The sequence below is a fragment of the Trichosurus vulpecula genome, chromosome 4, assembly GCF_011100635.1.
Source record: "Trichosurus vulpecula isolate mTriVul1 chromosome 4, mTriVul1.pri, whole genome shotgun sequence".
NCBI lineage: Eukaryota > Metazoa > Chordata > Mammalia > Diprotodontia > Phalangeridae > Trichosurus > Trichosurus vulpecula.
This window is the reverse complement of record NC_050576.1, coordinates 16876286-16889058: the sequence shown is the minus strand read 5'-3', so window position 1 is coordinate 16889058 and position 12773 is coordinate 16876286. Positions and strand designations below refer to the sequence as shown.

Sequence of the window (12773 nt, the reverse complement as noted above, 5' to 3'; positions counted from 1 at the left end):
AAAGGAAAAAAATTACAGATGTTAGAACCAGAAGGGATGAGATGGCCTAACGTCTAGAAAAAGTGGGAAAGGATGGGATGCCCAGGGCGGTACAGACTTTAGCATTGGCTAAGACAATCTATTCCTCTTAGACTAAAGATAATGATGACAAAACTGTGGCAGAACCAGCAAAATGTAGAGTGAAAGCTGGAGATTCTTTAAAGGAGCTCACAAAAATTATCATATTTTCCAAGGTCGGAGGTGAGATTATCTGCTAAAAAGAAATGGGCAGGAAAGAAATAAGGGTTTAAGACCAAGTCTAGACTAAGTGCTGTGCTATGAAAAACATTAGGGGAGAAAAGAAAAGTTAACTCACTTTATGGGGCCCAAGTTGAAAATATCCACTATGAAGTTATTTTGCAACATCAGCCCAAGTCTCAGACTCACAAGCTTGCCTGGATCATACCACACCAGTGAAACTTCTACCGTGACATATGATTTCACCGGCAGCCCGTTCGAGGCTGCGACTTGAGCATCTCGATGGCCAGTGACACATGCAGACTGACAATGGAGAACCAAGCCAAGATGGTGGAGGCAGCCTTTGGGAAACTGAGTGACAAACCCATGGCATCATTTTCTTGGACCTCCCAGAAACAACATGTCATCTAGCTGGTTAGGCCACTTAGTCAATGCTGACGACTGAACATCAAGGGAGAGACGCAGGGATTCACTAAAGCATACTCTCAAACAATCAAGCACTAATCTTGGACAGCTGAAAAACCCATCAGAACAGAGGGGCTCACCTCCTACACTGAGGCTTTTGGCCAGGTCGGAGTCTAAGAAGGAGCCGAGAGCGCCAGGCCCAAGCTGACCCAGGGCTGACCCAGGCCCCTCCCTCAGAGAGAACCTTTCCAGCACCGTATCTATCACGTAGGGCCTGATTATTTTCATGTGGTGACTCCACCTGAGAATGGGAGTGCCTGGAGGCCAGGGCCGGCGTTTGGCCTTTCTTCGTAACCCCAGCACATAGTAAGGGCCTGGCACCTAGTAAGCAATTAATTAATATATGTCTGTTGACCAACAGCAAAATCCATTAACTAAGGATGCTAGTAAAAAGCCAAACTTCCTAAGTTTGGAGAAAAATCTGGCTCCCAAATTGATCTTAAGTCACATCATAAATCCTCATGGCCACTGAGAAACGTTTAGTAAGGATAGGGGAAAAGTCCCATTTCCCAGATTAAACAGTGAATGGAAATCACCAGACACTCTAAACAGCAATAAAGGACTGAGCCGGGCCAACCAGGTCACAGCACTAATGAATAGGCTGCACTCGGAGAGGCAGAACATAACACGTACGGACGGCATCTCTCCCATTCTTTAACCCAGGTCAAATTTAAAATAGTATTTTTTAAGTTTTGAGTCAAAAATGCCATAAAACTATGTCTACTCAATTCTCAAACATCTATTAAGTACCTACTGTGTGCACTGTGCTACGGACACAATGACAAAAACAAGTCTGGTGCAGCAGCCCTCAAGATGCTTCCACTCTCCTGGGAAGACACAAATTATGTGCAGCTAAGGAAACGCCAGCTGGTTTCAGGAAGGAGACAGGACCAGGAAAGAGCCCCAGTAGACAGGGCTGGAGCTGACCGTGGGAGGAAGCTGGAGGTTTCAGCTCCAGGTGCAGAGAGTGGAAAACAGAGGAACATCGGCAGAGGTGGTACGGGAAATGTCCGGATCCCCTGGGAGGCCGGGGCTGAGACAGTGCCTGAAGGGGAGTAACCCTGGAATCAGGGTGGAAACTGCGGGCGGGCGGGCTGACTGCAGAGGCCGGAAGGCCTGGGTGCAGACTGGGAGAGGCTGGCCACAGTCCACCGAGGGATTCTATCTTTGCACTGGGTGCCCCAACTAGAGGGGAAGGTCTTTTATTCGACCACTTGCTGACCCAGCCCTTCTCACCGGACAGCTCCCATCATTACAATCCTTTAGACACATCTCATCTGCAGATTCACATACAACTGTCAGTCTCCTTTTCTTTCAGGATAACAAACGGATGCTCACAGATGTTAGGGGACTTGCCTGCATTTCACAGCACTTGCAGCCATAGACAGGGCCGTAAGCTGGGATCCTAGGAGAGCCGAGGCCAAATCCAGCCTCAAGTGCCCTACCAGCTGGTGACCTGAGGAGAATCATCTAACATCTGCCTCAGTGGCCTTCTCTGTAAAATGGGGGTGATAACAGCTACTTCCCAGAGCATTGTATCACGTGGGGGAGTATACGTAAACACTCTGCAAACCCCGAGGATCATCGGATGGGGATGGAGGTGACACTATCTCCTGACTCTCCCAGATGCCTCTTAACAAACTTAACTGTTTCACTCCTCGTCTGCTTCAAAGTCTTCCCACCCATTCACCCTCCTCCTTATTCTATCGAGTCTAGGACGACTCCAGGCATGTGCCTGGCAGCAGAGAAGGTGCCACCCTGCTTGGGAGAGCGGAGGAGTTTCCCCACCCTGGGAGGGCCTTACTCCCAAGTCTAGTCCCTGTCCATCCATGACCATGAATCACTTGCTGCCTGCAAAGCCTCTACCCTTCCAAGATTCCAGTGCCCCCACAACCATCCTGTCTGCTTCTCTTCAACACGCCAAGGCCAGCGGCCATCTCAAAGTTCCATCTGACTCACTCCCACCTAAAATCTGACCCAGACCCGTTACTACATACATTCCCAAAGTTCCTTCGTATGTCTCTTGCAGTCCTACAAACCTACAGGAACTGTCTCTTGTGTTGTCTTTATAGAGGATTTATGAATGCCTTACATGTCCCATTGTAGATATCTTAACCCACCTCTGTTCAATTATAAATTCCTACAGAGGTGCCAGCCCTGGAGTCAGGAGGACCTGAGTTCGAACCAGCCTCAGACACCTGACACACTTTCTAACTGTGTGACCTTGGACAAGTGTCACTTAACCTCAATTGCCCTGCCTTCCCCTTTCCAAAAAAATTTTTTTTTATTTAAAAATAATAAATTCCTACAGAGTTAATAGACAATGTCTTGTTTATTTGTATCTTCCCATGTTCTATGATACAATACTGAGCAAAATGTTATTGAAGGAACAATTTACTTAGGGATTTTAAATGTTTAAATGGGCTTTATTTTTCCTGTGAATGTTTATGTAATGGTGTTACGAATTCATGCTAAAAAAAAAAATTAAAGTTTTGTTTTGTTTGCCAGAAATGAGAACTAGCAATCCCAGGAGCTAATATACAAACCACAGCCACAGTCTGTAGTCATGATTATCACAATACTCAAATGTACACAAGAAAAAGAGGGGAAAAATTATGACATTGAAATTTTATCTTCAAAACACAAAGGTTAAAGAAAAAATGTGATTTTCAAATGAAAGGGGACAAAACACAAAATAGGAAGTTAAAAGATGAAGCTCCAAGACAAGGAGTAGGAGAAAAAGAAGCTCAGACAAGAGAAAACTAGAAACCAGCCATCAAACAGAAACAGAAAGCCCCTCAAAAGAACAGTGAGTACCAGCTAGCACCGGTGAGAAGTTCACTGTTTTTATTTACTCTGCTTCCTTCCACGGGATCTTCAGAGTTCCCTTTTCCTTGACTAAATATTATAGATTATGCCTCTCTCAAAATCATTTTTTTTCCTTCTCATTTCCATAACCTCTCTGGGTCTCAGTTTCCATGTCTATAAAATTTCAAAGTTAAATTTTAAGTGACCCAGTAGATAGAAGGCTGAGCCTGGAGTCAGGAAGATCTGATTAGCTATGTGACCCTGGGCAAGTCACTTAACCTCTGTCTGCCTCGGTTTCCACATCTGAAAAATGGAGATAATACTAAGCACCTACCTCACAGGGCAGTTGCGAGGACTAAAAGAGGTCACGTTTGTTCAACTCTTTGCAAACCTTTAGGTGCTAGAAGCCTGCGAGGCCCTGTCTGCTGAAGGAGCGCAAGAGAACCTGACCAAGGTCTCCTGGAAACATAGCCGCTCTCATGAAATGGAATGGGCTCTTTCCCAGAAGCTTCCCAGCCGGGATGACCACTCACTGAGGAAGAGCCAGGGGACAGGCTCAGCCACTCCCAGGGGACCTCCAGCTCGAACAGTTCGAGAGTCGGGTGCAAGTGGAGTCTGCAGCTGCACCAGAGGCAGGGGAGGGCAAATCTGAGAAGATGCACGGGCTTGGCACAGGCCCGGGCACGTACTGCCCGTGGGACCTTGGGCCTCAGCTTCCTAGTCTGTACAATGGACTTGAATGAGATTGTCTCTAAGGTCTCTTTCAGCTCTAAATCTCAGATTATCTGATCTGTAGGGATATCGTCCATCACTGTATATGTTCAAGGCAAGACCAGTGGAGAAAGAGAGCATTCCAGGCCCAGGGACAGACAGGGAGAAGCAGAGTCAGCAGATGGACAGTGATCTTTGAGAAACAGGCCAAAGGCAGGGGATGCTGGATCATTCTAGTATCTGGAGGGAAGTCAATGTACAAAGACTATAAAGACAGGAAGGGCTTCAAAAACCAAAAACTAGAGTGTCCTTTTGATCATGGAGGTAATGGGGAGTCAGTGGAGTTTACTGAATAGGGGTTGACATGGTCAGAACTGGGTTCTAGAAGGTTGTTCAACATCTGATGGAGAGCGGGACTGGACTGGAGGCAGGTAGACTCACCAGGAGGCACAAGGTGGGGAGGGCTGGCCCCCAAGGGCGGTTTGTGAGGGAAGAGAAGGTGACATGGAAAAGGGATGCTGGGAATAGAGATACAAGTCTTGGGAAGAGAACAGGTATGGGGGTAAGAGAGAGCAAATCCAGGATGGCACCTTGGCGATGAGCCTGGGTGACTGGAAAGATGGCAGTGCCTGCCACAGCAATAGGAAGGTAAGAAGAGTGAAGGGTCAGGGTGGAGGGGCAGGAGTCTGAGGTGTCTATGGGACATATCACTGAAGATGTCCAACAGGCAACTGGTGATATCAGATGGGAGCTTAGAAAAGAAGTCAGACTGGAGAAACACATCTGAGAATCATTTTCAAAGAGGGAATGACTGAACACAGAATTCCAGAGAATAGCAAGGAGATTAGAAAGTTTTCTTAAATGAGCAATGCAAAGAAATCGAAGACAGCGATAGAATGGGAAAGATGAGATCTCTTTGAGAAAATTAGAGATATCCAAGGAATGTTTCATGCGAAAATGGGCACGACAAAAGGCAAAAATAACAAAGACTTAACAGAAACAGAAGAGATCAAGAGGAGATGGCAAGAACACACAAAAGATTGTAACATCACCGATACCTATGATGGTGCGATTACTGACCTACAGACAGACATCCTGACAAAGAAGTCAAGCGGGCCTTAGGAAGCATTGCTTGCAATAAGCTAGCGGAAGTGATGGGATTCCAGCTGAGCTATTTAAAATCCTAAAAGATGATGCTGTTAAAGCACTGCACTCAATATGCCAGCAAGTTTGGGGAACAGTGGCCATAGGTTTGAAAAAGATCAGACAGCCTGATCCTAAAGAAGGCAACACCAAAAACTGCCCAAATTACTGAACAATTGTGTTCATCTCACACAGCAGCAAAGTCCTGCTTAAGATTCCGCAAGCTAGGTTTTGGCAATATGTGAACTGAGAATTACCAGAAGAGCAGACTGGTTTTTGAAAAGGCAGAAGAAGTAGAGACCAAATTGCCAACATTCATTGCATTCTGGAGAAAGCATGGGAGTTCCAGGAAAAAATCTACTTCTGCTTCACTAACTACACTAAAGCCTTTGACTGTGTGGATCATGACAAAATGTGGCAAGTCCTCAAAGAGATGGGAGTATCAGATCATCTTACTTGTCTCCTGAGGAACCCGTATGTAGGCCAAGAAGCAACAGTTAGAACAGAACACGGAACAACTGACTGGTTTCAGATTGGGGAAGAAGTATGATAAGGCTGTATATTGTCACCTTATTTATTTAGCATATGCAGAGTACATCACGCAAAATACATGGCTGGACTAATTAAAAGCTGGAATTAAGGCTGCTGGGAGAAATATCAGCAATCTCAGCTATGCAGAGGACACCTCTCTGATGGCAGAAAGTGAAGAGGAATTCAGAAGCCTCTTGATGAGGGTGAAAGAGGAGACTGTAAAAGCTGGCTTGCTGCTTAACATCAAAAAACTAAGATCTTGGCAACTGGTCTCCTCCCTTCCTGGCAAACAGAGGTAGAAGAAATGGAAGCAGCGTCAGATTTGATATTCTTGGGTTCAAAGACCAGGGCAGAGCCATGAAATTACGAGACGCTTCCTCCTTGGAAGAAAAGCTATGACAAATCAGGACCGCTCACTCAAAGGCAGAGACCTCACCTTGCTGGCAAAGGTCCGCAGAGTCAGAGCATGGCTGTGAGACATGGACTATAAGGAGAGCTGAGCACCACAGAATGGACACTTTTGAACTGTGGTGCTGGAGAAGACTTTTGAGAGTCCCTCAGACAGCCAGGAGATTGAATCAGTCAAAACTTAAAGAAATTAATTCAGACTCTTCACTGGAAGGACAAATGCTGAAACTGAAGCTGAAATACTTCGGTCACATAAAGAGAAGACGGAACTCATTGGAAAAGCCCCCGATGTTGGGAAAGATTACAGGCAAAAGGAGAAGGGCACAGCAGAGGATGAGGTGGAGAGACAGCATCATGGAAGCAATGAGGGTGAGCTTGGACAGACTTAGACAGATAGTGGAGGACAGAAGAGCCTGGTGCGCTGTGGTCCATGGGATCACAAAGAGTTAGACACGACTGAACAATAATCGAACCCATGGGAACTGATGGGACCCCAAGCGAGATAGCGTAGAGCAGAGGTTATTAACCTCTTTTGTGTCCTGGACACACTACCTCCCAGCCCCAGGAGTCTTGGTGAAGCTTATGGGCTCTTCAGAACAATGTTCTAAGATGCATAAAATACTCAGTATTACAAAGGAAACAAATTATATCAAAATATAGTAATCAAAATATCTTTGTAAAAAAATTAAAATAAGGGGCAGCTATGTGGTGCAGTGAGTAGAGCACCAGCCCTGGAGTCAGGAGGACGTGACGTATTTGCTGGCTGTGCGACCTTGGGCAAGTCACTTAACCCCAATTGCCCTGCCTTCCTCACTCAAAAAAAAAAAATAAATTAAAACAAGTTCACAGACCTCAGGTCAAGACCTTCTAGTAATGAGGGAGAGAAGGTCCCAGGAGAGACCCCTGGGAAACACCCACATGTGATGATCATGACCTGGAAGAAGATTCAGCAAAAGAAAGACAGATAGGGCAGTTACAGGGTAGAAAGAGAACCAGGAGAGAAGAGTTATCATGGAAACCCAAAAAGGATCAACATCGGCTGTTCAAGGCTACTGCGGGCAAGGAGGAAGAGGATGGAGAAAAGGCCATTTTTGTTGTTGTTTGGGCTTTCAGTCATGTCTGACTCTTCCTGACCCCATATGGGTTTTCTCAGCAAAGATACCAGATAGTTTGCCATCTCCTTCTCCAGTGGAAAAAAGGCCATTAGAAGTGGCAACGAAGAAATCATTGGTGACTGGAGAGAGAGCTTCGCTAAGGGCAGAAGGCAGAAGAGGATGCACCCAGAAGAGGGTGAGAGGACTATCCGGACACAGCTCTCTGGAGAGGAAAGAAACACGGTGGCAGGGAGCAGGGATGGCAGGCTCCAGTGAGGGTCTCTGAAGGTCTGGGTAGACGTGAGAGTGTCTGCAGGCAGCAGGGGAGCACCAGTGGGGAGAGGGACACGAGACTAGTGAGAGGCTGAGGGAGGAGAAGGCCATCCGTTGGAGAAGAGTTCTTGCAGCAGGGGTCACCTGGGCAAGGGGAAGGGTGTGAGACAAGGGGTAAGAGAGATTTTGTGGGGCAGGACTCCAAGTGATATGAGGTGGGGGGTGGGGGTGGAAAGAGCCTCAATGTTTTCAGGGAAGTCAGAGGCAAGGTCCTGAGGAGAGGGGCAGAGGGCGGTGTGAAGGGTTGGGAAGGCTGCTGTGGGGATGGGGATGGCAGAAAGGCCTGCTGGAGAATATGTAACATAAACCATGGAGGACCCCGGCAGCGGGTTTTTGTGATTTTCTCCTGCTCCACTCAACAGTATGTGAACAAGAGAGAAAGAAGAGGTTGGTGAGCGCGATCCAAGGCATGATGGGTGACAGGATAAAGGGCTGAAGTCTCCTAGCAGGAAGGCAGGTGAGGTGAAGAGAAAGACCCTCCCTGAGAAAGGGCAGTGCCCGGGGGTGGGGGGTATAGAAGGAACTGGCCCCCAGGATCTTGGTTGACACAGATTTGGACTGAATGACCCTCAAAGGAGGGGGCACTGCTGATGGATGGTGGTCGAGGTGGTGCCTAGAAGGGGCAGTGGGGACCACTGAGGGTGAGGGAGACATGACTGAAATGCAGCCAGGGCTGGAAAAGGTGGACATGGCCTGCCAGAGGGCAACAGGAGGTGGGAACCAAGATGAAAGGAACAGAAATGGAAAAGGCTTAAGATGAAAGTGAGACGAGGAGACCAGGAAAAGCTGCTTAGAGGAGGTGGCTCTGACAGTCTGCACACGAAGGAGGGGTTCCAAGAGACAGGAGAAGGCGGGGTGCATTCCAGGCCCATCCCAAGTCAGTGCCAGAAGAGAAGCATGTTGTCTGCTCTGTGATGGGGCAGCTGGTGGCCCAGTGGGTAGGGTCAGGAAAACCTGAGTTCAAATCCAGCCTCAGACAGTGACTCACTGGGCAACCCTGGGCAAGTCATTTCACTTTCGTCTGCCTCAGTTTTCAAGCACCTACATCATAAAGATCAAATGAGTCAACATCTGTAAAAAGCTCCCAGCACACAGTAGGCACTACATGAATGCTGCTTTATTCCCTTCCCCTTCTTATCCATCAACAAAAATACATAACAGGAAAAAACAAGAGCCCTAATTCCAGAACACGGATCCAGTGATGCACATCCACTGCACAAAGCAATTCCAACCTTCCCCCCACCCCTATTCCTTAAGCCCCAGCTCACACACCCTCTCCCTGAGGAAGCCAGGGGGTCACAGCACTTTCAGGGTCATGGTGGGTGGGATTTCTGCAGTCACTAAGTCCACCCACACCCCCAACTAGGTGGACGCAATATATCCCAGCAGGGACCGGCCAACTTCTGTTTTCAAAGCTCCAGTGGGGGGCAGCCCAAGGCTCCTGAAGCAGTCCAGTCCACTTTCTGATACATCCATTCTCCTGTTTGCCACCTGGACCAAGTCCAGCTCCTGGTCTTGCTCCCTGGGACTGAGAGAACAGGCCTTCAGGCCATCCAGAGCACCTTTAAAGGCTCCTCGGATGGCACAACCTTGGGGTCACTTCCCATGTGGGCTACCCTCCTCTGGAGGACTCCCTAACGCTTGCAAAATGCTCTCTGCTTCTGTCTCAAACACATCTGGGAATGTGCTTTATGCCAGAAAGATACTCCAAGCTAGAGCATCTGGCGGATTGCTTTGCACACAGCAGGCACTAGATAAATGTTTGCCCAATTCCTGAACCAGTCACCAGATCCCTAGGTAGCACTGAAGCACTTTACAAAGCTACCATCACAAAACAACCCCCTCTATTCGCCGGCCTTCGTGGGGTTCCTGGGCATGCCCACACCATCCACTTCAACATGTGGCAGACCATAAACTCTGACTGGGCCCTGCCTCGGGCACTGGCCAGTTGTACAACCACAAGCAAATAACTGACCATCGATGACTCCTGGGAGAAGTCCCCATGTGTCCCACGCAGCACTGGTGCTCTCCACAATGGCCCCTCATGTGTACACTGTGCTCCCTCCTGACCCCCTCCACCACCGAGGAGCCCCTCATCTTCAAAGGCCTGTTAGGTGCCTTTCCCTCACCTCTTTCCCTCCCCCTCACTCCCCCAGAGAGCCAAGTAAGAGCTCTCTAGAAAGAGTAAAATGTAAACACGTAAATCAGTTAACTAGCATTCAGTAAGTGCCAACTAAGTGCCAGGCACCCTGCTAAGCCCTGGGGACACAAAGAATGGCCAGACCAGTCCCTACCCTCAGGGAGCTTCCAGTCTAACCAGCAGACAACAAGCTAACCACCAGGCACAAACAGCCACATAGCAGATAAATGGGAGATAATTAACTGAGGGTTGGGAAAGGCTTCCTGTGGAAGTAGGATTCTAGCTGGGAGTTGAAGGAAGTCAGGAAGTGGAGAGGAGAAGAGAGAGCATTCCAGGCAGGGGGCACTGCCAGAGAAAATGTCCAGAGTCGAGAGATGGAGTAATCCGTTAGAGGAACAGCCAGGCGGTCAGTGTTCCTGAATCAGAGACTGGAAAGGCAGGAGGGAGCCAGGGGATGAATGGCTGGGAAGGCCCAACAGAGGATTTTGTATTTGATTCTGAAGGCAATGGGGAGCCACTGAGTAGAGGGGTGACACGGTCAGACCTGGGCTTTGGGACAGTCATTTGGGGCCCTGGGTGGAGTTTGGACCCCAGTGATGAGAGCCTGGGGCAGGCTCTAGACCCCCAGGAGCTACTGCCAAAGTGCAGGCTGTGGGGATCAGGTCTGCCCGGGGCGGGGGAAGGGAAGGTGGGTCCTCTTTTTGTCTCGGCGGCCCCAGCCCTCCGCACACCACGCAGGAGGTCTGGGGTCTCCCGGAGGTGAAGGCTCCCTCCAGTGACGCCGCCTGCACCCCTCGAGGCCCGCTAGTCCCCTGCAGCTCAGGGGTCGGCTCTGGCGCTGAGCCCGCCCCTCAGAGGCACGGACGCCGCTGGTAACAAAGTATCCACATTGCGGTCAGGGGAGCCCGGCCCAGCGCCGTCTCGTGGTCGGCCGGGGATGGGGGGGCATCCCCAGCTCTCCCTCTGTGATCCCCCAGCCCCATCGGGCACAGAGCCCCTCCCGCCTGCACCCTCAGCTCCCCGGGCCGGGGACCCCCGCCCCTCCGGGGGGAGGCGGCGAGCAGGAAGAATGGGAGAGAAAGAGAAGGCGAGGAGGAGGATGGAGAGGGGAGGGGCGGGGGGCTCCCGGGGGCGGGGCCGCCGAGCTCGCCCCGCTTGACCTCCCCTCCCCTCCCCTCCCGGTCCGTCGGTCGGTCCGCGCGTCCGTCGGTCAGCCAGCCCCCTCCCCCCAACCCACCCACCCCTGCTCCCGCCCGGCCTCTCCCGCTTGGCGGCGGTGGCCCCCCCCCCCCGCGCCCGCCCAGCCCGAGCCCCCCCTCCAAACCCCCCAGCCGCACGCTGCCCGCCCCCCACCCCGGGCCCCCAGCCTCGGGCCGCTCCCTCCCTGGCTCTCGCTCGCTCTACCTGCTGATCTTCTGCGCGAAGGCTCGGCGCTCCGCCATGGCTGCGGCGCCCGGGGCCCCGCCGACTGGGATTGCGCGCCCCCGCCCCCGCCCCGCCGGGCGCGCGCCTCCAGAGCGCGCCACCGAGTGCCCCGCCCCCTCTCGCCCGGCCCGCGCGCGGCCCCGCTGGGATGCTCCCTCTGCGCAGGCGCGCGGCCCTACCTCCCCCACCACCACCCCAGGCTGGAGGGCGTGGCCGCTGGGGCGCTCCCAGGCCTCGGGGCGTCGGAGCACAAACGTGGAAGGAATGAAGCGGCTTTAAAGAAAGGGCACTGCCCTCCCAGAGCTTCCTTTCGGGGGAATGCGTACACACCCCCTCCCCAAACCTGCGGGCACGTGGGGCGGAGCGCTTCCCAGGAGATCTGCCCCCGCCTCGCAGAGGGGGAAACTGAGGCACGGGGGCAAAGGTGGGGTTGATTGTCCTGGATGACCCAGTGACCAATGGGGGGGGGGCTCTGCCCGCGGCACCGCCCAGGACTATGGGTCAAGGTGTCTCTACAAGGACCCCCTCCAGACCCTGAGGACCCCTGGCACTAAGTAGGTGGTTAATGTTTGCGGATGGATTAATTGGGTTGAATTAAATTGACCCAGAAGTCTGATCCACTTCACACACGCTTGTCCCGAAGCAATCTGGAACTATGACCAAAAACCTGTTGCTCTGTGCACACCTTTGACCGGCAACGATGCTGGGCTGCTTGGAGACCCCAGAGAGGGAAAAGAAGAGGAGAGGGCCCGCATGTACCAAACGGAATTAAGCCACCCTGTCCCAGAAGCCTGCCTGGCATCCCAGTGATGCACTATCCAGGATCTCCCGGTTCTCCTGCTCCTTCCTTAAAGTCTAAGTAAATCATCTCCCAAAGACTGGACCCACTGAAACTGACACGGATCCACGGGCCCCTCCTCCGCCTCGGATTGGAGAGGGGCAGAGTGGGTGTGGCTGAACTCCTCCCAGGTCCTCCCCTTAAGAAGACGCCTAGGGCACCCAGCTCAACGCCTCCCGTTTGGCTACCAGACTTTCAGGTCCCCGCGCCAGGTACCGTTCCCCCTTCCCAGAGTCATGCTTTTAAGTCAATTTTTAAAAAATATGTTAAGATTACAAAGGAGTCAATTATGCTGAAATACGGTTATCAAAATGACTTTTACAAATTTCACAGACCTCAGGATAAGAACCCCAGCTCTATACCTTGGTCCCTTTATGAGATGGAAACCTCTTTGATTAGTTCTAGAAGGGAAATTTATAATTGGCTAACCAAACAGGTTAATGGGGCCTCCGGGGGCCTTGGAGCAGGAGGAAGTTCACGGGATTGCCTGGTTTATCCGAGGCTTGGTCAAGCCTTGCTTGGCTCCGGGCAATAGAGTCACAGAGCCTTTTGCAGGATTCCCGAGGGCAGGGAAAGAAGGCAGATGTGAGCCGGTGTGGAGTGTTAGATTCCTCTCTCCTCCACGTCATTGGAAAGGCTA

The 12773-nt window shown here is 51.0% G+C and overlaps 1 protein-coding gene across 6 annotated transcripts in view; it reads right to left on the bottom strand.

The window, feature by feature from the left end:
* The window catches only part of DOCK7 (dedicator of cytokinesis 7), a 178952-nt gene extending 167610 nt beyond the window's left edge, over window positions 1–11342 (bottom strand). For 4 of the 6 annotated variants that reach the window (XR_005010150.1, XR_005010151.1, XM_036753876.1 and 1 more), the window contains exon 1: window positions 11275–11340. Coding sequence is in view for 4 of the 6 variants with exons in the window: in XM_036753876.1 (XP_036609771.1) it covers window positions 11275–11312 (38 nt within the window). In the remaining 2 variants the exon portion in view is untranslated. Of the gene's footprint in view, window positions 1–11274 lie in introns of all 6 variants that reach the window. The other 2 variants (XM_036753879.1, XM_036753880.1) reach the window with 1 other exon arrangement.
* Between the last annotated feature and the right edge of the window lie 1431 nt (window positions 11343–12773).